The 24,765-nt window shown below is 42.4% G+C and overlaps 2 protein-coding genes across 2 annotated transcripts in view; both read right to left on the reverse strand.

Moving 5' to 3' along the window:
• The window catches only part of LOC144672197 (immunoglobulin kappa light chain-like), a 373,445-nt gene that overhangs the window by 233,251 nt on the left and 115,429 nt on the right, over window positions 1-24,765 (reverse strand). The gene's annotated exons all lie outside the window — the stretch shown is intronic.
• On the reverse strand, window positions 9,795-17,236 carry LOC144672181 (immunoglobulin gamma-1 heavy chain-like). Its single transcript, XM_078534002.1, has 4 exons — window positions 17,172-17,236; window positions 11,924-12,294; window positions 11,530-11,832; window positions 9,795-9,928 (listed from the first exon to the last, which is right to left on the reverse strand). Exons 1-4 carry the CDS (start codon window positions 17,234-17,236, stop codon window positions 9,795-9,797), a joined length of 873 nt encoding a protein of 290 aa, XP_078390128.1.

Here is a 24,765-nt window from a genome sequence, read left to right on the forward strand (position 1 = left end):
CAGCCTCCCCGCCTCCTCAATACTATCTGTCCCTCCACCTATCTTTGTATCATCTGCAAACTTAACCAGAATGCCCTCAGTTCCTTCATCTAGATCATTAATGTATAAAGTGAAAAGTTGTGGTCCCAACACTGACCCCTGCAGAACTCCACTAGTCATCGGCCTCCATCTTTAGAAGAACCCCTTTATCCCCACTCTCTGTCTCCTGCCAGACAGCCAATCTTCTATCCATACTAGTACCTTGCCTCTAACACAACGGGCTCTTATGTTGCTGAGCAGCCTCCTGTGCGGTACCTTGTCAAAGGCCTTCTGGAAGTCCAAGTAGATGACATACATTGGCTCTCTTTTGTCTAACCTACTCGTTACCACCTCAAAGAATGCTAACAGATTTGTCAGGCATGACCTCCCCTTGATGAAACCCTGCTGACTTTGCCCTATTTTATCATGCACTTCCAAGTATTCTGAAATCTCATCCTTAGTAATGGACTCTAAAATCTTACCAACGACCAAAGTAAGGCTAATCGGCCTGTAATTTGCCTCACTCCCTTCTTAAACAGGGGGTTACATTAGCGATTTTCCAGTCCTCTGAGACCCTCCCTGACTCCAGTGATTCCTGAAAGATCACCACTAACTCCTCCACTATCTCTTCAGCTATCTACTTCAGAACTCTGGGGTGTAATCTATCTGGTCGAGGTGATTTATCCATCTTCAGACCTTTCAGTTATCCTAGCTCATTCCCCTTGCTAATGGCCACCATACTCATCTCTGCCACCGACTCTCTTGAACTTTGGGGATATTACTCGTGCCTTCCACAGTGAAGACTGACGCAAAGGACCTATTCAGTTCCTCTGTCATTTCTTTGTTCCCCACTACTACTTCACCAGCGTCACTTTCCAGCGGCCCAATGTCCACTTTTGCCTCTCTCTTACCCTTTATAAATCCAAAAAAACCTCTTGAAATCTTCTTTTATATTACTGGCTAGTTTACCCTAATATGTAATCTTCCCCCTCCTTTCTTTTTTTAGTTTTCCTCTGTTGGTCTTTGTAGGCTTGCCAATCCCTTGGCTTCCCACTGCTCTTCGGTGGATTGTATGCTTTCTCTTTAGCTTTTATGCTTTCCCTGACTTCTCTTGTAATCCATGGTTGCCTCTTCCCCCCTTTAGTATGCTTCTTCTTCCTAGAGGTGAATTTTTGCTGTGTCTCCCAAATTACTCCCAGAAACTCCTGCCATTGCTGTTCCACTTTCTTTCCTGCTAGGCTCATCTCCCAGTCAATTCTGGCCAGCTCCTCTCTGATACCTCTGCAGTTCCCTATATTCAACTGTAATACCATTACAACTGATTCCCCCTTTTTTCTCTCAAATTGCAGAATACATTCTGTCATATTATGGTCACTTTCGCCTCAGGGTTCCTTCAACGTCAACGCCATTTTTAACTTCTTTCCCCAGTAAGCTTGATATCTTTCAAAGCTAGAGTTCTAACGATCTTTGTCATGAACATATTCAATAGCTGAGAATCCACATCCCTCCCGGGCAGAGAATGCCAATGATTCTCTGAGTGAAGAAATTACTCCTCACCTCATAATTAATTTGCCAAACCCTTATTCTGAGGTTGAACCCCCTGGTTCTCGAACCCCCAAAGACGGGAACCTCCTCCCTGTATTTACCCCATTGAATCCTGGAAGAATTTTGCATGCTTCATTCCTAGAGTATTCAAATCAAGAGAATAGAGTCCCAGTTTCCTAATGTATCCTCATAGGAAATCCCGGCATCCCAGGAATCAGTCTGCTAATCCTTTGTTGTGGGATCGCAGTCAAGGGCACGTGGTGTCGTTCATCAGTCATTACCCTGCTCAATTGTGGGTCTTTCGATTATGCACAAAATGCGTTTTGAAGAGGAATCCCCCTGGAAAACCCCACCAGAACTCAACGTAATTTGCGTGGCGACCTTCTAGACACACGAATGACATATCCATCGCATTTACCCTCTGAGCTGCCATTAAATTATGGTCGGTTTCTGTCTTGTGTCGCGGCTTGTGTCACAAATTCTAGTGATGTGTTTATTTGTTGTTCAGATCACTTTGATCATATGACAGTTTGGATTTTTATTTCTCTTTCATGTGCAAACTCTGTTGTTTTTAGCAACGTGCTGTAACTCTCTATATATGTTGAAAAATAATTTGGAAGATTGTTCATATGTTGTCTTAATTTGCTGCAGACTTCCTCAGTATTCATTAACCCTCTCACAATGCGTTGTCATCTGTAAATTTAGAAGTTGTGATTTCGATTATTTTTTTTTCAATACTAAATATAAATTGTGAGCAATAGTAGTTCGAACACTGAACTTGTGGCCCGACACTTCTCACTTTCAGCCAATCAGAATAAGTACCCTTTATCCCATTCTGCTTTCTATGTTAAAAACCCAGATACCCATTCTGATTCTGTTGCCTCAATCCCCGGAATCTGCTCTTATCCATTAGCGAACAATTCACAGAATTTTTACAGCGCATAAGGCCATTTTTTTTTTCACATGGCTTTCAGCAAGATCTCCTTGGGGTTAAATCAGGAGTGTTTTTTCTTACATTAAAAACTGGGAGACGGTCGCAATTTCATACTCACACACACATCACACACTCTCCCTCTCTATCTCTCTCACACACACACACACGCACACACACACTCTCTCTCACAAACACACGTATACACAAGTAGATAATGAAACTATAGGAAAGAGGAGTTTTTACAACTAAGTATATATTTTTTTAAAAACACATAAGTTGACACCATTTGACAAGATGTGCAAAGTTTAGAAAGTCAGAGCCCACTGAAGGTTCCTTCACGGGGGACTTACATTTCAGATAAGTTCAGCTGGCTGAAACAGGAGTTTTTTTTTTCTTTTCTATATTCATGCACGGGATGTGGGCTTTACTGGCCCATCCTTAGTAGCCCTTGAGAAGGTGGTGGTGAGCTGCCTCCTTGAACAGCTGCAGCCCATGTGATGTAGGCACACACGTAGTGCTGGTAGTTGCAGGATTCCTTTAAAGTTGAAGGTGACGCAATGATATTAGGCTGATTTGTAGTGGCTGGGTCTGCTCAGCAGGCGATGGCAGGAACCTTCCAGAGAATCAGGCCTCAAGGAAGCTTAGACATAATGCAGGCTGTTAGTCAGTCTGGAGCCCCCTTCTGGTGTTTGAAGGTTGGAGGTTAAACCGAAGGCTATGTTGTGAGTCTAGAAAAATAGCATTTAAAATTGCCGAAGGCCAGTTGCTCACTTATGAATCCGTTGCATGGTTACAATCAATTTACCAACCTCTTTCAAGGTTCCTTTTTCACCTGAGGAGATAGGCGGTGGCAATAGCGCCTCTGGAGCCATGACTCGTTTCGATGGCTTTCCCTTTGTTATAGGACAAGGCTGGGGAGCCAGGTCATCTGCTCGTCCCTGGTATCCTTAATTGTAAAATGTCCTCACAATGAGTGGCGTGAGATTCCAGAAGGGTGAGGTTTGAGATTTTACACTTTAAATGCTGTTGGAAATTTCCAGAAACTGTCGCCAACTTGTGAATCATGTGACCTCCAGCCGCCGTACCCATGTGCAACAGGTGCACATCTTAAATAAGCAAATGCATTAGGATTGATTAAACGTTGTATGTTCTGTTTCATGTCTCAGGGACATGTAAACTCTATAACAGAAACCACACCGCCGAGTTAGAAGACTGCAAGTAAATAACTCCGTGACCTGCAGAGGGCCCATTTGTTCGACAGAATATTGCAACAACTCTCGCATTTGACTTTGCCTATTGGATTAATCTAACTATACATCAGCATTGAAAATAAACTCTGCTTCAGCAGACCTGCACTGTTTTACTCTTAGTATACTTTTAACTAAAGCGAATGATATTGAGGATCCGAATGCGATTAATCACCTCACAGATGTACATTAAAAAGATTCGGTGTCACACCGAAGAAGACGTTCTAAATGAGGTTAATGTACTCTTTTCTTCTAAAACTACCCTGGGTGGAAACCTGCCTTCTGTGTGTTGTTTAACATAAGGTTCATCCTCATGACCTTTGCAGAAACGTGTGCAATCGCCTTCGGTGCAATAAACAGGAAAACCACAGAAAGCTCTAAAGAACATGGGCCACCAAAATCGGCACGTCCTTGTGCTTTTCACATTGATTTGAAACCGACCCGAACAGAGTTGCTGTGTGAGGGCCACAGCAACAGCCGGGGTCAGAGCCAGCCAATGTGCTTCATTGCTACCCACATATTGTTCTCTCCCCGTTTCATTGTCTGATTCATTCCATTGTCATTCAAAGTCAAAATTAATAACAGAAGTTCAGTGAGGAACACAACTGACTACTCAATTCAACATCAATTCTGCCAGCAATTAATTATACGAGGACCATATGTTTAAAATTGAGGTAACTTTATTTTTCTCCCAGTTTCACTCTGCTTTATTTCTCTGAAGACGATGACCATTTGCAGGAGTTACTTAGGCGACTGCCACAGAAGAAGGTCTATTGACCCAACAGGCCACTAACGGGGTTTATGCAGCTCCAAGCCTCCTGCCACCTATTCTATCTAATAACAGCAAATTATACTTCTTTGATTTTCCGCCTCATTTGAATATCCAGCTTCCCTTCAAAGCACCAATGCTGTTGACCTCAAATATTCCATGTAGTTGTGAGTTCCACATGGTAAGTATTATCTTTGAAAACTAATATTTTAATTATTCACATTGCAATTATATAATTACCCTTCCAACCTTCTACCTATCCTTCCATTCTTCCATTCTTCCTTCCATTCTTCCATCTTTCCTTCCATTTATCTATCTGTCCATCTATCTGTCCACTTATCCATCTAGCTATATATTTATTCATGTAGTGATTTAACTATTCATTTTGTTTTAGTCAGACCATTCATGGATATAGAACAAAAGTGGTTAAATGTTACGTACAAATCAGGAATGATCTAAATGAATCATTAAACAGACTCAATGGGCCCTAACGTTCCCATCCCCCTGTTGTCGGTAACGTACGTGGATTAACTGTTAAAAGGCAAATGTTTGACTGATATCAGGAGGTTCAGCGCACAGGCGCACATGCACGCACACACACAAATCTACATTTGTATTTCTCCTCTTTGGTGAGGTGAAGGGGTTACAGTTGGTCGTGTATGGAATCCGTTGTAGTCACTTAAAAAGCTGGCGTAATGTGTGGCAAGCGGGTAACATTCCCGGTGGTTAAATCCATTCCAGTTTTTTTTTCTGCATGAGTCTTGTGACAAGTGCCTCCAATAACCCTTAGTGAAAAGTGAAACTTTTTATTACAGTGGGATAAGCCGGTGTCTATTCCCAAATGTTTATATTCATCCAACACAGAAAATACAAGAGACCCTTGATTTGGTCAGATTCTAACATGCAACTCAATGATCCATTAATCAGCACATCAAATCTCAACACAACTATTTCAATAAAGTGTATGAAATGGAATGCTTCCCTAAAAGTATCACGTCACTTCATCCATAGAGAGTTTGATGTTTGCTCTTAGGTTTATGTATTCTTAAAGAGAAGTGAGAATTGTGTGACCCTTGCAAATCATTAACATCACCGGCGGATATCCACAGTCACAGATGATGTGTTTTGATTTGCAAAATTAAAAAGTACAGAAGCGGACTCTTACAACGGCTGGCATTTATAACCTACTCAAGCCTCCACTCAACTTTCTGCATTTAAACAATTCAGCGTGTTATCTATTGCATTTTCCTTCATGTGAGGCTATCCCTCAAAGCCTCAATTCTATTCGTGTCAAATGCTCCACGTGGTTACAAATTTATCACACTAAGCAATCGCTAACAAATAATTATATATCCAATTCCCCAACGGATTTCATAGTAAATATTGTGTATTTTAGTCTTGTCCTCAAATGATTTTTTTTTTTTACATCTAACTTACAAAACACTTTCGCAAACATTAGCATCTCGATCGGGTCACACATCAGTCGACCTGTTCTAGAGAAAGAGACCCAGCCGGTATCAACATTTACCTGATTTGCACTACCTCGTTATTCTAGTCAATCTGTCAGTCCTAAACCTTACCTTTGAACCGCGAGCAATAACTCTCTAATTGTGTGGAGTTAGTTGGTGTAAGAGTTACATTGAGAGCATCTGGATTTAAATTTGAAGTAACTTGAGCAAAAACGTCACTCCTTTCAAAACCTATTTTATTGAATTTGTAGCTCGTGCTTAGAAATATTTTGAATGCTGTTCGAAATGAACCTTGCTAACTGTGCAGAAAAACACATATAACAAAAAATATATAATGTATATGTATATATATATATATATATATATATATAGATATATATATATATGGAATATCCCTGACAAACCTGAATGCATTAGCCACCCATAATTACTCTTGCTAATGTAGTATTGAGCTGCCTTTTGAATCGCTGTTGTGTGCGTGGCGTTGGCAAAAGTGTCGTTGTATAATAGTTAGGGCATATTGCGGATGATGGTTCAAATGAAGGATAGCGGAGTCCATCAGCCATAATGGCTCGAGTGGGGGTCAGGGGGTGGTGGTGTTGGTAGGGATTTCATATTAAGGCTCCTATTTTTAACGTCCTTATGGTCTATGCCCTAAAAATGTAAGTAAGGACCTAATGAAGTTGCAACACAAAACTGGATGTATCCTAAACACTGGAATGAGCATACGTGTGGCAGAGCTAGGTAACCCCACAACAAAAGGGTGAAATCAAAATTTTGCAGCCCTGAAACGTCATGCCGTGAATGATGTTGGATAATGAAACCATAACCGATAACAGGAGCCTCCTAGTACATTCCCATTTTCATTAATAGGGGAACTCAGCAAGTTAGTGCAGCGTTTGTAACCATCTTCAGCTTGAGGTGCTGAGAGAAAGATACATGTCAGTGTGAAGATCAAGCCACAAGCCTCACGGATGCCATTGTCCAGTCAATTCTACTCACTCTACGTTATATCAAGAACCGGCTGAGCGCACTGGATACAGCAAAGGGGTTAGTTTCTGGCAACATGCCGCCTGTATTACTGAACTCTTGTGTTTCCAGTCTAGTCACACCCCTAGCAAACCGGTTCCATAACAGCTTCAAACATGCATCTCACCGACAATATGAACGCGTGCATGGCTGTGTTCTGTCAACAAAAATCAGGGCAAATTGGCAATTGCCGTCCCACCAGCCCAATCTCAACGAGCAGCTAAGTGATAGGCTTTCTTTTCGACAGTGCAATAAAGCGGCACTTACTCATCAATGACCTGCTCACTGATGTTCCGAATGGGTACCTCTCAGGCCACTCTGCCCCAAACAATTGCTCATACCAAACTTGGATAACAAAAGCGATTTCCAGTGGCAAGGTGTGAGCGCAGCATTTGATCGAATGTTGCATAAAGGGGCAAGAGTAAAATTGTAGTCAATGGAAATGAGGCGGAAAAAAATCTCCGCTGACTAGATTCATACCAAGCACAATGAGGTATAGTGTTTGCTGTTGTTGGCCAATCATCTATTCCCAACACATAATTGCAGGTGTTCATCAGGGCAATGTCCTAGGCACAACCATCTACATAGGCCGACCTAATCCCCATCATAAGGGCAGAAGTAGGGGTTTTCGCTGAATATTACATTGTATTCTGTATAATTGATAACTCTGGATATAATTAAACACTCTGTGCCCGCATTCAGGCTTATATTGATTAGTCGTAATTAAAATTGAAGCTACAGGACAGCAATGCAATGAAGATCACCAACATAGCACATCGTTTCTTTGCATTCAAATGCATTTCTGCCGCTTAATATTATACGATTGGCATCCTGGATGTTTCCATTAGCCAAGGACTTAACTAGACCAGGGGCTTAAATGCCCTGTCTTATTGTCTGGATAAGAACAGCTGTAAAGGCAACATGCCCAATGCCATCAATAGAAAGTAAAGAGTTTGACTGGCATGTCATCTAACATTTCAAACGTTCACTCACTCCACCACATGTGCACACAGACAACCACGTCTACAAGCTGCGCTGCAGAGTCTCGTCTAGTTTTCCCGGCAGAAATTTCCAAACTCGCAATCGCTACCGACTAGAAGGAGAAGGGGGCACAACCACGTGCATGGCACACCCCACCTCCCACTCCACATCCCCCCACCCCCATCCCAACACGCCACCACCAACCCCACTCCCCATTCCCCCACCCCCAATCACACACCCCACCCCCATCCCTCACTCCCCACCCCTATCCCCACACCCCACCCCCACCCCCCACACCCATTACCCCACCCCCATCCCCACACCCCACACCCCACCAACCCCCCCTCCCCATCCCCCCACCCCCATCCTCACACTCCACTCGTGCACCCCCACTTCCCAAAGTAACATACCAACCTGCCTTGGAAATATTTTACCATTACTTCACTGTTAATGTTCAAAATTTTGGAAGTTCCTCTTTAACGGCACTCTGGCTGTTCCTATCCACAAGAACTGCAGCACTTCAAGGAGGTAACTCACCAACACCTTTCCAACGGCAATTGGGGACGCGCAATAAATTCTATCCTCACTGAATAACAATAACATTTTTTTAAAAATGACTGCTAAGTCGTTTCTATATTGGTCTTTTCAGGTTATTTATTCGTGATTGACAAAAGCACATTTCATCGGTAAGAAAAATTAAAATCACAGTTTGTTGGAAGGATGTACATTTCCGTATTGCGTTCATTGGCCTTATGAATTAAGTTTCCAAATTCATGTCAATGAGTCCCAAAACGCACGGCATAAAACCGAGAAAACGTTGCTTGAATTATTACTGAACAATGTTTCTTACTGACTTCCGCATGAGGAAAAATCAGCATTGTTCTTCAGTGATTAATATCCTGCTTCAGCCGATCAATGATCCTTTCTCATTCCCATCAGTGTGTCGGATCTTCAGTAAATGCCAGGCGAGTGTAAAAGGTCTATGAGAGAAATCATAAGCCATTTTCATCATGGAAACATAGGAGCAGTGTTTGATCATTCAACCGTTGACCCTGATAGCCCATTCAATTAAATCATAGCTAATCTGTATCCCCACATACCAGCAATGGTGTCCAATTAAACCCCACATTCAGACATTGAGGGGCGAGACCTTTCCAGGTCCTCAACCGCCTTTGTGTGCACAGTTGTTTCCTGATGTCAGGTCTGAAGTCCTAGACCTAATTTTAAGGCTTTTCCTCCAGTTACAGATGCCCACAACAGAATAAAGAGCTTCTATTTTATAACCTGATCAAATATTTTGGCATCTTAATCGTCACAATTAGATCATGCATTTTCTCTTTTATGCACACAGAAATAGTAGTCGAATCTATGTTACGTTTTCTTATAATACAGTCAATTTAACTCCGAGAACATTCCATTGGAACATTATTCTGAAATAATATATAATTACTGATATTGAATATCAGGCCAATATTTTCAGCTCTGCCAAAAAGTGCCATTTTCTAGTGTTCACTTTGAAATGTTTACAGACTTATGCAGCGATTACTATCCATCTTAAACGCTGTTTTATACAATCAGTGAAAGGAAGCAACATGTATTAAGAGTAAATATCTCTATGCACTCACCTCATTTTCGTGCTCACGTGGCCTCGAATCCGTGAATTCCTGACCCTTGGTCCTGTTGCCTGATATAAAGGCAAAGGTATAGATTTGCAAATTGAAAACTGAACAGGTCCATTAACGTGAAAAAAACAGACTAAAAAGAAGAATATCACAATGTCAGAGATGTAGAGCGCCACGGAGTTACACCGTGCAATTCTCACCTGAGCGCCGATTCCTGTAGCTGCATCCGACGGCGACAATAGAAATCATTAGAAGGAGAATCATCAGAAATGAACATCCGGAAAGCAGTAAAAGGCAATCATCATACGGCGGATCTGAAGTACAAAAATATAACTTAAAAAAAAAGTTACTGAATCCATCGGGCACTTGTAAAAAGTTCAAGCAGACCCTTCAACGCGTACTCAAAGGAACTAGGGGTGAGGACTCAACACCCGTATTATCAGAGTTATACATAGATATACATTTATATATCTATACACATATCACATATATATATACATATATATTAATGAGTACATATATACATATTATATGTATATATATGTGTGTGTGTGTGTGTGTGTGTTTGTGTGTATAATACCTGTCGAAACATATGAGAAAGCCAGGTAAGCAGCAAGATGCAATGAGAGAGTAAGCGAGAGAGGGACAGAGATAATCTTGCGAAATTATGCCAATTCACTGCTGGATGAATCTAAATCCATCTCATTTCTCCACGCTCTCTCCATCGGCCCGTTACAATGGGAAACTAATGCAAACGTCTAAAGGTGTCTGCTGGAATACATGATCTACAACTCATCTGCCAACGAAGCAATGCCTGTCTTCCCTAGCTACCTATTATCCGTCTGTCATCCAACTTTCATCCATGTACCAACACTTCCTTTACACCAAATGCCGAATTGTTTCCCTGCTGACCTCTTGATACCGAATGAAACGCCTTCTGGAATTCCAGGCACATTGCACCTACTGCCAGCTTTTAACTATGCAACTGATCGGTTCGGCAAAAGATAAAATAATTCTACTAAACGCGTTAAAACGAGTCTAGTATCGCGATTCGAAGCTAGTTGCCCTTAACTAAACCATCCATTTATAAATGCTCCCCACTTTCATCTTGATCTCAGACTTGAAGGGTTTCTCCACAACTCATGAGTGCCTAACTGGTCTCTGGGTCCCCAAATGAACCCCTATCTCTCTTATTGGCGAATTATTAGATGAACACCATTTTGCACGGAAAAACAAATAGGCTACACACACAACCTTGAAAAGTAATGTTCTAAAGGGGTAAAGCGCCAAAGTGATTTGGGTGCACAGTTTCAAAAATTACTAAATGTAGTTATGCAGCTTAATTAGGCCGTAACAGGCAACCAATGACGTTTATCTGGAGAAAGATAAAATTGCAAATTGGGGAAGTTATGCGAAACTTCAATAAAACAATGGTTAGGTCACCTGTGGTTTGGTCTCCAACCATTGGAGTTTTTGGAGGATTCTCCTTTGGAGCAGCAATACCGGCACTTACCTATCGGTATAAATCGAATGTTTCTTAGCCGCGAACGCTGTGGAATACATATTGGGGTCATAGGCATGAGGAGAGAAATACATATTGGGGTGATAGGCATGAGGAGAGAAAATCGGGATTGGAAATGGATATTTTATTTTCCAAATGTTCCATTTGGAAATTCCAACAGTTCAAACTGACACCTTACCTCCAAACATATACTTATGGCGCATGTAGATGGATTTAAACATTCAGGAAAAAAGATAAACACTAAAACATTTGGAGATCTAACAGAGGTAAATGAGAGTAAGTAAACATGAAGACAGAAAGTCAGCGAGTTTTTATATGTACGGCCATCTTTCAAACAACCAAGTCTCCCATCAGCGTTGGATATACGAATAAACTGCCATTGCCAATAGTTACCTCTCTGATATGAGACACTTTCACTGATAAGGTTTTCAGTTGAGTTGATTTGAACAGAGCAAGTACAGACAGCGCCATTATTGCACGTTTCTGCCGGGACTCTGATGTGGCTGCTGATGCTGTACGTCCCGTCCAGGCCGATTGTCCCAGAATCGGTCCATCCGTCGGTAATTCTCGCGGAAATATTCCAGCGCAAGGGGAGAGTATCGACGGCCAGGCTGTTCACGAAGCACAGCAGTGGGATAGTTTCCATCGGGAGAATATCATCCAAAGGTGGAGATAAGAGGAATATCTTGGGGGGACCTGATGAGTTTGGGAAATAAGGTGCAATTACTATTCAACCTTAATTTTTGTTTATTTGTGGTGAGATCAGTTAAACGGCCTTAATTCTTACCTACGATGAACAATTTCGACCCGTTCCCGAAGATAGATGACGTTCCCGTAGATTTCTTAGCTGCACAGTAATACACGCCTGAATCATTCCTCCGGACATCCTCAATCACCAGACTATAAATAGTCGATTCATCGTTCACTTCTCCTGAAAACCTTCCTTCTGGAGGAAACGGTTTTCTCGCGATGTAAACGAGCTCTAGGCGTTTTCCAGGCCGCTGTTTATACCAGTGAACAACTCCAGTCGCGAACCAGCCCTTGTGACAATGCACCTTAAAGGTGCTTCCAACCGAGACGCCCTGAACCGTTGGAGTCTGCGGGAACACAGCCTGAGAGACAACAACTGAGAGAACGGCATCGATCACATGCTTTTCTCTTATGGCAGAAAAGACAAACAGCTTGATACAGAAACAAGTAACCTGCCTCTAAAGTAAAAAGACAATCTTGGGAGAAAACTAAAGGAGACAGAAAGATAAAGAGAGAAAGGGAGAAAGTAAGAAAGAAAGAGAGGAATAGTGATAGGGAATGAGAAAGAAAGAAAGACAGAAAGAAAGAGAGATAGAGAGCAGGAGAGTGAAACATTTTTCATCCAATACAATGCATTGTCAAGCGTAATCACTCCCGTATTCTTGGAAACGCGGCGGGTGAATTACACGCGCGCCGGTTCCACAAACAGCAATGCCACAATAATCAGATAATCTGCCTTTGTGATTTTCATGAAGGGATGAGCATTGCCTCCGGGGCTGAACGGATTCCCGCTCTTCTGCCGACAGTGGCTGTGAGATTTAGACTTTTGGCCTATTTTAATTTCCCTTTGATCATTCAATTCTTCGAGACAACACTAATATCAGAGAAGACAGGGCGCAGTCTTCCACATGACTGACTTTCTCAGCGATCATACACTGGAATTATCCCATGAATTTTAAGTAAGAGAATCTTACCTGGGAAGAAATGGAAAAGCGCAAGAATAATGAAGAAGCTCATTGTCTGCGGCCGACGCGCTCACTTTAAGCTTCGCACTGACGCATATTTTTTCTGCTGCTCTTTGTGCTGGGTCTGGTTGGATCATCTGTGACATGCAGAGTTGCAAAAACTCTGTGCTGCGTTTAAAAATAGGTAGATGGAAAATTCAGCACCATGTCGCTGTGGGTTTCCTGTTTATGCGTTAAGTGCCCATGTACACACCAGCTGTGAAGGTAAAGTTAGTTAGTTATAAAAGTGCATAAAATACGGTGTATGGTCCAAACAAAAATCATGTTCAAAAGTACTGAATTTAACACATTTTACTTATTCACTAGTATTGGCCGAGGAAGTGATTCCATGTCGAGTGGCGTTTCTTATTTCTTTATCCTGAACGTTGTCAACTATACATTTATAACGTACTAACAAAACTGCACCAGGGAAAGAAATATGGAATCATACTTATTTTTCAGCAGCTGTTTCACCCAGTGTATGCATCTCGCTTGCCTCTTTCCTTTTGGAAATTACTCCTGTCCTTTACTCCGTGTCACGAATCTCTCCATGGTCGCTTACAATGCAAAACCTAACGGCTCATGTCCCGCTGCAGAGTGTTGAGCACAAGTTTCCAAGACACTCTCAGTGTCTGTACCCCGGAAATGCTTCAGACTTTGACGTGTTCTCTTTCCTGTGTGACGTTAAACCGAGGAACCGCCTTGTCCTTTCAGCGTGTCGTAAACAGGTCACTTAGACACTTTTTAGACAAAGAGAAGAGGTTCTCTCCTCAATGCCCTGGATACAATATACTCTCTCCCTCACATCATTACCGAGCTCGCTTTGCAACATTTGCCAGTCCTATTCGCTCCACGAGGTCACGGATAAATTTCAACTATTGTTGCTGACAATAGAAACCTTTTGCCTAAAGTTTTTCGTCAGTGAGTATCCTGAACAGGCCATTGTTCGCTGTGTGTGGCGCAAACTCGCAACTGTGCAAAAGGCCGGCAGTTTCTGACATGGAAACTGCTTGATCTACTTCAAATTACCCTGGAAAGGCAAAGTACATGTAAAAAAAATGAACAAGGCGCTAAGGAAGCCTTTTCACACCCTGACTGTGAAGTGGCCATGCACTAACACGATGCAGCCGCCATCCCAGAAAAGACGTTCTGCCTACCACACAATTGAAGAACACCCAGTATGAATTTCAGTGCCGGTACAATGCCAGGTAAATAGAGCGTACACCCCAGTGGCTGCCCTAAAGAAACATTATGTTCCGTCTGTTGCTTCGTCATAGACAAAGTACAGAACATACCCCAGGAGCCTGTGCTTACAAAATTCAATCCAAAACGTAGACTGTTAGATGTATATCAGCAAATAGACAGCACTTGCTGAACAATCCTGAGGGCGCTTCTAGCCACATTAACCAATTTTAGATTCTTAGTCGAGCTGGTAACGTAGCTGATTTAAGTTGGCTGCAAGTGACGCGTATTCATACGGCAGAGCCCTTCTTTTCTGCAAACAAAAGAAATATGTTCAAGCCTTTTTATTTTTGAATAAACGGATACTTGGGGAGCAACAAGCTTATCCGTTGCTTTTCTCCAAGGCAACACCTCAAACAAACAAATTTGACATGTCAATCAATCAATCAGCAGCGTTTTCTCCTGTAGTCAAATTTATGGCGAACAAGCAGGTGTTGGTGTTCCCATCCATCTGCTGCCCTTGATTCTCTTGGAGTATGTGTCTTTGTGTGTGTGTGTGTTTGTGTGTATGTGTGTGTGCGTATGTGTGTGTTTGTGTGTGTGTGTGTGAGAGAGTGTGTGCGAGACTGTGCGTTTGAGTGTGAGTGTTTGAGTTTGTATGACTATATGTATGAATCTGTGTGTTTGGGTTAGTCTGTGTGTGTTTGTGTTTGTTTGTGCGTGTGTTTGTGTGTGTGTGACAGTGTGTATGTGTGTGTGTGTTTATACCTATGTATGTGTATGTTTGCTTTTTTGTGTGTGTTTGTGTTTGTCTGTGTGTGTGTTTGAGTATGTGTGTGTGTGTTTATGCCTATGTGTGTGTATGTGTGTGTGTGCATCTGCATGTATATCTATGCGTGTGCGTCTTTTTGTGTTTGATTGTGTGTGTGACTGTGTGTATGTGTGTGAGTGTTTATGCCTATGTATGTGTATGTTTGTTTGTCTGTGTGTGTTTTAGCTTGTGTGTGAGTCTGTGTACCTATGTGTATGTATGCGCGTGTTTGTCTTTGTGTGTGCCTCTGTGTCTATGTGTGTATGTATATGTGTGTGTTTGTGTTTCTCTGTGTGTTTGAGTTTGTGTGTGTGTATGCCTATGTGTGTGTAGGTGTTTGTTTGTTTTTGTCTTCGTGTGTGCGTGTCCGAGATTACTGTGTCAAGCACAAAGCAGCGAGGAGCCTGCCCCTCCTAACCAGTAAACAGATTTTTTTTCAGTAATGCCCCAGGAACAAGGTACCTCTTGAAGTGTCGTTAGGGGAGCCATCGAGCTGGTTTTCAGTCTCTAAAATCACTGATCAATGTCAATAATTCGGAATAGTTCCCCTTCAACCTGTGACTATTGAAACTGACAGATGATGCAGAGGAACCATCTGCTTGGATGTTTTGGTCGTATCTAACAATAAAGCAGTCCAGTTCCCTGAATGGGTAGATTGATTTTAAAATTAATCTTATTGGTTTCTCATTTGAAGTATTTCCTGATAATATTTGCCTCTTGTTGCCTATACACAGGAAACCAGTTTCGTGTCTTATGGAGAATGATTGAACTGATATGAACTTGAGTTAAATCATTATATATTTCCCTGGTTTAACATATTTCCCATGTTCAGGGCGGCCAGTGCTTCCAGACTCTTCACCCAGGAATGGATTCTGCTGCATTGAAAATGTCACCATTCAGAAGATGGGAAAGGAGCAGGAAACGAATTGAATCCTAAGAGCTTTGCAAATGGATCCGCTGCTGACGGGGAGAGTATTTTAACATTCAATGTAAAGCATTGGAGACTCTCAGCGAACAGCTAAACTATCTTAGCTTAGGGTGGGTAGGATAATTAAAATTAATGGTATGGAGAGAGAGAAACTATTTACTCTGATTGTGGGGAGTCCAGAATAAAGTGTCAGGACTTTTAAATTAGGATCAATCCGTTCAAAGGAAACACTACTTCACACAAAGGGGAGTGGAAATCGGGAAATCTCACCCCCAGAAAATCGCTGCTGAGGCTTCATGCCACATAGAAATGTCAAAACTGAGTTGGTTATGTTTTTGTGAGGGAGGGTGTTAAGAGTTATTGAACCAAGGCGGCAAATGTAACTAGGAGACAAATCAGCCATGGCCTAATAGAACAGCGGACCAGGCCTGAGGGGTTGAATGGCCTCGGCCTCCTGTTCCCCTGATCCCGTCTCCTTTTCTTCGCCAGGATTTACATCTAAGGTATGTTTAATTTAACACCGATTTCAAAACGACAAAGACTGTAGCGGTCCTTTAAAAGTGTGAAACAAGCTGTAAACACTGAGGGATTTATGACTTCGTATTTTTTGCTTATAGAACGATGAACGAGAAGTTAGAATTGATAAGTTGTTAATTGAAAATAAGATTCCACCTTGACTTTTAGGAAGGGTTGTGGATTTATCTCAATGAGACACTGGAATATGATGAACATACATTCTATCATCTAACCTCCCATTTGGCTGAAATAATAATCCTGTATACTCCTATTTGAGTTGCTGCTCTCTCAGTGAAGTCCCTGATTGCAATAGTTATTGATGTTGACCGCTAGTTTCTGCTCAGGAGGGCACACCATTCACATTATTATACATTCCCTCTAGGATTCCCAGGACTGGAAAATCAATTTACGTTAAACCAATCAATTAAATAGAAATGATAGATTCACAAGGCATTGCATGTGCTTAATTTTTTTAGAAATGCTGTGGATATTAATTATATTTCTGATATGAATGCTTGGGGAACCGCTATCTTTCCGGAACACAACAGTGAGTGACACTGCAGTGAAATTAAAAATAGTGCAGAGCTTCCTGGCAGATGTGACTCAGTTACCTCTTGAATCAGGAGGGTTGTGGATTCGAGACCTAGTCCAGAACTCAGGACGATCAAAATGTTTTAAGGATAATTTTAATTTATAGTCCCGGTTTTAATGTTGGAAACCCTGTGGTTTGTTAGTGCACAGCAAGATCCCACACATAGAAATGTGCTAATTCCCTGAAAGTCTGCTTTAAAGAGGCTGGCTGCTCTTATTCAGATATGGTGCAGAGTTATTCTTTTCTCCTTACTCTGAGTTCTCGGAATAGCGTCTCAGCCAAAAGGCAGCACCTCTTACAGTGCGGCACTCCGTCATCCCTCTACTGGGTCGTCAATCTGCATTTTGTTCTCACGCCTCTGGAGTGAGACTTTAACGCACAAACTTCTGACTCAGAGGTGAGCAGACGAGTTTGTACATTTTGTTTCCTCTGGAATGAACACTCAACGAACAAAGCCATCAAAGACACGTCCACTTGAGGGCAGGAAATCCTCGATTGAAATGAAGGCCATGACTGAAGGCGTGAACACCGCGGTCGATACCTGGGACTGGGCTTTCAAACATTGTTCCTGTGAATAATAATCAATCCAAAATAAAATTACACCTAGTGGCAACTGTACCTCTGTGTTTAAACACAACACAAACCTTGCACAATAGTAACAATTATGCAGACATACTCTATTCCGCAAATAAAGCGAACTGCAGCACTGGCACTTTATAACTTAAAGCAAGTATTTTAACTATGGCTGGCATTTACATAGGAACATAAGAAATAAGAACAAGGAGAGGCCATTCGACACCTCGAGCCTGCTCCGCCATTCAATAGGATCATGCCTGATCTGTTTGTGTTTCTCATTCCACATTCCCATCTATCCCAAATAACCTTTGATTCCCTTGTCTAATAAAAATCTATTTACCTCTGCCTTAAAAAAATTCAATGACCCTGCCTTCACCACCTTCTGAGGCAGAGAATTCCAAAGTCAAACAACCCTCAGAGAGAGAAACATTCTCCTCATCTCTGTCCTAAGAGGGCGACCCCTGATTGTAAAACAGTGCCCCCTAGTTCTGGACTCACCCACAATAGCAAACATCCTTTCCACATCCACCTGTCAAGGCCGTTCAGGATCTTGTTTATTTCAATCAAATCACCTCTCACTCTTCTTAACTCCTTTAGAAACAAGCCCAATCTGTCCAACCTTTCCGTCTTTGACAACCTGCTCATTCCAGCTATCAATCCAATAAACCTCTTTTGAACCACCTCAAATGCAACATTATAAATTAGCTGCCATTGCATTTACTCCACATGTTCGCTACTGTCAGAGAGAGATGTTTAAATGGGGCACTCTGGACATGGGTGGTTAACTTTGGCCTCTTGTACAGCCCCTCTTCTGGTCACCATGTTTGCTTCATTCTTTCTTGGGATGTTGGAGTCGCTGGCAAAGACCAGCATGTGTGGCCCATCCCTAATTTTAGAGGGCAGTTAACAGTGAACCATATTGTTGCGGTTCTAGGATCACACGTAGGCCAGAGGAGGAGAGGACAAAAGAATTTCCGAGTGCATTATATTTTAGTTTGTCTTTCTTTTTTTTTGAGAAAATCAATGTTAGATCTCATTGGCACAATTACTGAGAGCAGTTTACAGCTTCAGATTTATCAATTGAATTTAAATTCCACTAGCTACTGAGCAGGGATTGGAACTCATGCCCCCAAAACATTAACCTAGACCTCTGGGTTACTGACCCAGTAACATTATCACCGCGCCACCACTTCATCAAACGTTATCAATAAAGCAAACTCTAACTCCGACCAACAGCCTGTCAGAGTGAACAGTCGCTGGAACTGATGGTGTTGAGAAGTGGTGAGTTCAGGGATCCGTGTCTGACTCTGCAGGAATATCTGGAGACCTTCTTCCAGTCAGAGGCCGGGACTCTCAGGTAACTGATCAGGCTGTAGGTTTGATTGCTGTCCGGGGACACGGTGCTTGTCCTCACGCCGCTGCCTGGCTCCTTATCATCAACACTCCGGAGGCAGGGCAGAGCTGCCGATCCAGAGTCTAATTCTTCCCAGAAGGGAGGGAGCACCAGGACTGATGGACTCCAATCCTCACTAGCTGTGCGTGTGTGAGCGGGGAGAGAAAATTAATATTTCAAACACTCTGATCTTTGTCGGTGTGTGTGGTTGAGAGAGAGAGAGAGAGACAGGGGAGGTAAAAACAATTTATATATAGAACATTTCGACCTTCGTGTGTGTGCCCGAGAGACAGGAGAGAAATTTATTAGCACATAGGACAGTCTGTTATGTGCGTGTATGTATGTGCGAGGCAGATAGAGGGAGAGGGAGTGAGAATTCATTAATATATTGAACACTCTAACCTGTGTCCGTATGAGATAGAGCATAGATAATTAATTATTATATAGGACATTCTGACCTGTATGCATTTGTGCGCACGCGTGTATGTGTGTGTTTGAGACAGAGGGATAGAGAGAAAGAATTCATTACTATACAGAACATTCAGGCCTGACATCGGCTTGGATGCCAAAAAGCGATCAAGTTTGAAATAAATTAATGACTAATTGAAGGGTTCCAAAGCATTCTTGTTTCTACATTTCTTTGGCTCATCACTCTGATGCTGATTTTCCACCGCTGTGCTGGGCTCCCCATCATTGAGGGCGGGGATATTGGTGGAGCTTCCTTCTAAGAGTAGTTGTTAAATTGCACCACCATTCACGACCGGGCTCAGGGGTATTCCAGTGTACACACCATCTACTCACAGGCAGCACTGCAACAACTCGCCAAGGCTGCCACTGCCCAGAAGGACAAGAGCAGCAGATACGTAGGAACATCTGCAAGTTCCATTCAAGTCACACACCATCCTGACTTGAAAGTATTTTGTCGATTCTTCATTGTCGCTGGGTCAAAAACGTGGAACTCCCTTCCTAAGAGCAGTGTCGGTGTGGCCACACCACATGGACTGCAGCGGTTAAAGGAGGCATCTCGCCTCCACCTTCTCACATGGGAACAAGGGGTCGGCGATATATTCTGCCCTAGCTAACGACCCTCTCATCCCAGGTACGAAGAAATAATATTTAGTCGAGTCTTGCTTTGGTCAAACGGATGAAGGGAAGATTCTTACAAACTTTTCACTCACAGTCCCCCAGTTTCACTGCTCTAAAGTGTTTCCTCATTACAGTTCATCACAGATTGTCTCTGTCCGGCATGTGCTGAATTCCCCCTGAGAAATATTTTCAACTAAATACTAAAGCGGTTCTTCAGGGAAAACGGTAACATTCCACTGGGAATGGCGACCGTCAGAAACCTTTATTCCCGAGGTTAATAACAGATTACAGACATTTAAAACAGAGATGAGGCGGATTTTTTCTTTCTCTTAGAGGTTCGTGAATCTTTAGAACTCTCTTCCTGAAAACGAGTTGGAAGCAAAGCCTTTGAATATTTTTCAGGCAGAGGTGTATAGATTTTCAGTGAACAAGGGGGAGTTAGGTTATCGGGGGTAGATGGGATGCTGATTTCAGGTTACTCTCAGATTAGTCATGATGCTATTTTTATGTTCTAGGGTCTGAATGGCCTACTCCTGCTCCATGTTCGTACGTTCGTTTGTCCCCTCGCCACTCAGTGTTGCCAATCGCTTTCTTTTTGCAGCACTTATTAAAACTCATCTCTACTGCTGCTAACCAGTGAAAAAAAAATGGCTTTAAGCGAATTGTTTAGCAACATGGATTGCAAATCAACACAAGAGAAGTGGTCATATTCCAGTTCAAAGAAAAAACTACCCAAAGACACCCCTCGGACACCATTGGTTTGTGTGAGCCGATTCCTCCCTGGCTACTTGCAATGGAGCTACTCACTCAACAGCAGAATGTGGGAAAATGATCTCCGTCCAAAACTAGTAAAGAGAGGCCTCAGGTTCTTGTTTGTTTCTGACGCTGATCAGGCGGCTGTTTCATTCAGTCTGTGGAAAAATTCTAAAATAAGTTACTTTTGCTGGATTTGCATGTGATCTTTGTTAGAAATATGCCAACTAGGAACTTAGGTTCATTTGTGGAGGAATATAATCCAGAAGCAGAGGAGGTATGTTTTAATATACAAGCTTTGTGAGAATGTAGTTTAATAGTACTCGGTATAATATATTCTGTAAACAGGTTGTACAAGGTTCTTGATACATCTTGCTTGACACAAAGACTGGGGAATTGGAAGATCTGTGTGTGGGTCTATTTGAATTTCAAAACTAGTCTAATATTCCTCATATCACAAGTCACGTGGAGATCGAGGAGTCACCGTGCACATGTCTCCCCCCTCATTTTATAAACTGGGTATAAAGGCACTGTCGAAGGGGCAAAGTGGATTTGTAATGATAATTCCAGAGGTGAGAGGTTATAACGACCAGGAAAGTCTGAACAGCTTGGGACTCTTTCTGGAAAAGAGAAAGCGAGGGGTGAACTGATACAGACCTTAAAAGTTATGACAGTGTTGCAGACGCTAAAGGTAAAGCAAGTGTTTTCATTTATGGGGAGGGCAGAACGAAGTTTCACCATTATGACATATTCACTAACAACATCAATATGGAATTCAGGAGAAACCTCCTTAGCCATAGATTAGGGAGAATGTGGGGCTCGCTAGCATAGAGAGTAATGGGGCTGAATAGCAGAGATGCATTTCAGGGGGAAACTGAATAAACTCATGAGGGAGAAACGAATAGAAGCATATGTTAAGTGGTTGAGTTGAATGGGGGCGGGTGGGTGTGTGGAGGCTCATGTGGAACAAACAGTACAACACAAAGCAAGTTGGGCCATTTCCTCTTCTGTAAGTTCTATGCAAATCTACAAAATATAACATCCAAGGGGCTGAACATGAATAGCTAAAAAAGTCTTCACAATGCATTGAATTTTACAGTGAACTAATAAGGCGGACATGAGGATAGTAATTAAAATTCAAAACAACCGCAAGCCGTTCATCCCATATTTCCAAGTCTCTGTGTTAAGCAGGTAGCAACACAATCTCTTACAACCTCTTCAATGGATATATTTCACTGAGGAATATTACATTATATTCTGTATTCCTGGCTGTCACCGCACAAGCCCTTGACCTCTACCACCTCGAAAGAAAAGGACAGCAGGTTCTTGGGAATACCACCAGCTGCAAATTCCTCTCCAAGCCAGACACCACACTGACCGAGAAATATATATCGGACTTTCCTCCACTGTCACTGGGTCTAGATCCTGGAACACCTAACATAAAAGCCTATCCGAGTGTGCCTACACGACTTGAAATGCAACGGTTCAAGAAGGCGTCTCACCACCTTCTCAAGAGGCAACTTAATATAGGTAATAATTGCCAGGTAACTCACATCCCTAGTGGGACTTAAAAAGAATCAAATGTTAACGGAAAACATTACTATTCAGCACAATGACAAATGCAGGCATCCACGCCTTTTGTTTTCTGCATCTCTTCCTGAAAGTGAAATCAGTAAAACTTCATTGATGATCCGAATGGCGGCCTCCTGCGCCATAAACGACTCCATAACTTTTTACATTCTGGTATTTGCAGGTGTTTAATCACTGATGCACAGAACCTGACCGCAAATAGTTAAAATGCATGAGGCATGAGATCCATCAGCACACCACACGCTAAGTGGTTGACTTGTCATCGTTCCCATCTCATTTGACAGTGCAGCAACTAACTGGGAGTGAGCTCAGGTCAGTCTGTGCGCACTTTTCCTACAGGACCAAACTCGGAAGGGCGCGTATAGGGAGAACTCAACGCATCAAGATGCCCAAGAGATCTTTATCTCGGATGCTCATTTTCCAAGTGCTGCAGGTTTATGGTGAGTTCGAGGCGGATGAGAATTTTAAACTGGAATCAGCCAGAATCAGTGTTTACTAAACTGAAAATATGACCCAGTGATCAGGTGAGGGGGTTTGACCTGATCGTGGGTGTTTATTTTGTGGTTCCACCTGCAAGTTACAGAACAAATCTAACCTAGAATAATTAGACAACAGTGTGACTGCTCTTAAATTACAGGCGAAGTGCCTCAAAGCGACTGCCTCCTGTCTCTCAGTAACCAGTGGTAATGTAACAATAATCCATATAATTACAGAATCCGAGCCCTCTCTGTCTCAGAGACCCTTCATAATGACAGTTGAAGTCGGAGACACGGTGGAATTAGCCTGTCACCACATCTACGAAGTGGAATTCGTGTCTAGCTATTTCTGGTACAATGTGTGGGTGAAGCCCCGAAACTAATCGATAACCGATCCTGTCAGGGGGCCCATTGTAAGTTTATTTCTAATAAATGCAGCAGCAAATATGTATTAATCCTGGATATTCGCAATGTCCAGTTGAATGACCCGGGAACCTACTACTGTGCTGATAAGGATGGCTATGCACCGCTCCCGAATGGACCCACGCTACTGGTTGGAGGTAAGAGAACAAGTGAAATGGATTCAGAACATGCACAGCATTATCATTTGTTGCAAGTTAATCGTTAATTGTGTCCCAATCTCTGTCCAGACAGTTCCACCAACACGATGCCTGTGCTGGATGTTGTCCCGCCGGGTGCGCTGCATTTGAGTGAAACCGTCCCATTAGTGTGTTTGGTCAGTGGAGTTTCTTCCAACCAGATTGTTATTTTCTGAAATATTTCCGGACTGGTCAACGAGGGACCGAACGATCCTGGTACAATGGGAGCAGAGGGGACTTACAGTATCCTAAGTCACGTCATAGTGTCAAGGGAAAACTGGAGAAGCGGTGGCCTCTGTACTTGCATCGTTCAACTGGGGTCTCTAAGCAAAAATTGGGCCAAGAGCGTGTCGGTCCCCAAAAGCAAGGACAGGTTAGTTGGTGATCTGTTCAGTGGAGGCTTCGTTTCAGAGTTGGCGTAATTCTCAAGATTCTTAGGAACTGCACTCTGTGAATTAAACATCTCTACATGATAAAGATATGGGTGTATAATTATGTGTCTGAGTGTGTGCAAGTTTGTGTGTGTGTGTGTATGCATGTGTGTCTGTGTGTGTGTGCGTGGGTGTCTGTCTGCCTTTATCAGGTATATATATGCATCCAGTATATATGTACAGATGTGTGTGTGCGCGCGCGTCTGTGTGTGTGTGTGTGCATGTGTGTGTGTGTCTATCATATAGGGAAACATGGATTCACTTTTTTGAAATAAGTTTGAGTTACCACAATTTCTCGGCTTGCCTTATATTTAGGTGCGAGTTCTTAGAATCATAGATTGACACAGGGAGGAATGGAACAATTCTGCTATTCAATTAGTCCCACCCTTTCCCAAGAAACCGTTTACATTTTTCCTTCATTATCCCCTTAATTATACAATTCCCTGTTGAAAGTTAGTATCGAACCTGCTGCACCCACCCTTTCAGGCATTGGATATTGGAATGGAATTGAGATTAGGTCGACACAGAGTGAGTTTATGGGAAGAAAGCAGTGAACAAATGAGATTCTTGGGAAAAGAGATGTGTCCAAAGGGATGTGGTTTTCGCTCAATTGCACCTCCAGCACCCCGCCCCCCAACCCGAGCGTCTCCTTCTTATTTTCCTGGGACCTCCCTTATCAATCTCCAGTTGGTTGGTAAAATTCTGTTTAATTTTAATTACATTTGGTGATATCAGCAGCCGGATTAACATTAACATCCGGTTATAAAACATCAATGAATTTGGATTATTCGAAACTCTCATCAAGCAGGTGATGCATGAAGGAGTTCGTGGAAGTTGAAGTGGCCGCTAAAAGACATATGGAAACCTTGGCTTCATTAATAGAGGAATCAATTGTTAGAGGAAGTTATATTTTATTAATATCTAGTCAGAGCGCATCTGGAG

The sequence above is a fragment of the Cetorhinus maximus genome, chromosome 36 (genome assembly GCF_964194155.1).
Source record: "Cetorhinus maximus chromosome 36, sCetMax3.hap1.1, whole genome shotgun sequence".
Lineage (NCBI taxonomy): Eukaryota > Metazoa > Chordata > Chondrichthyes > Lamniformes > Cetorhinidae > Cetorhinus > Cetorhinus maximus.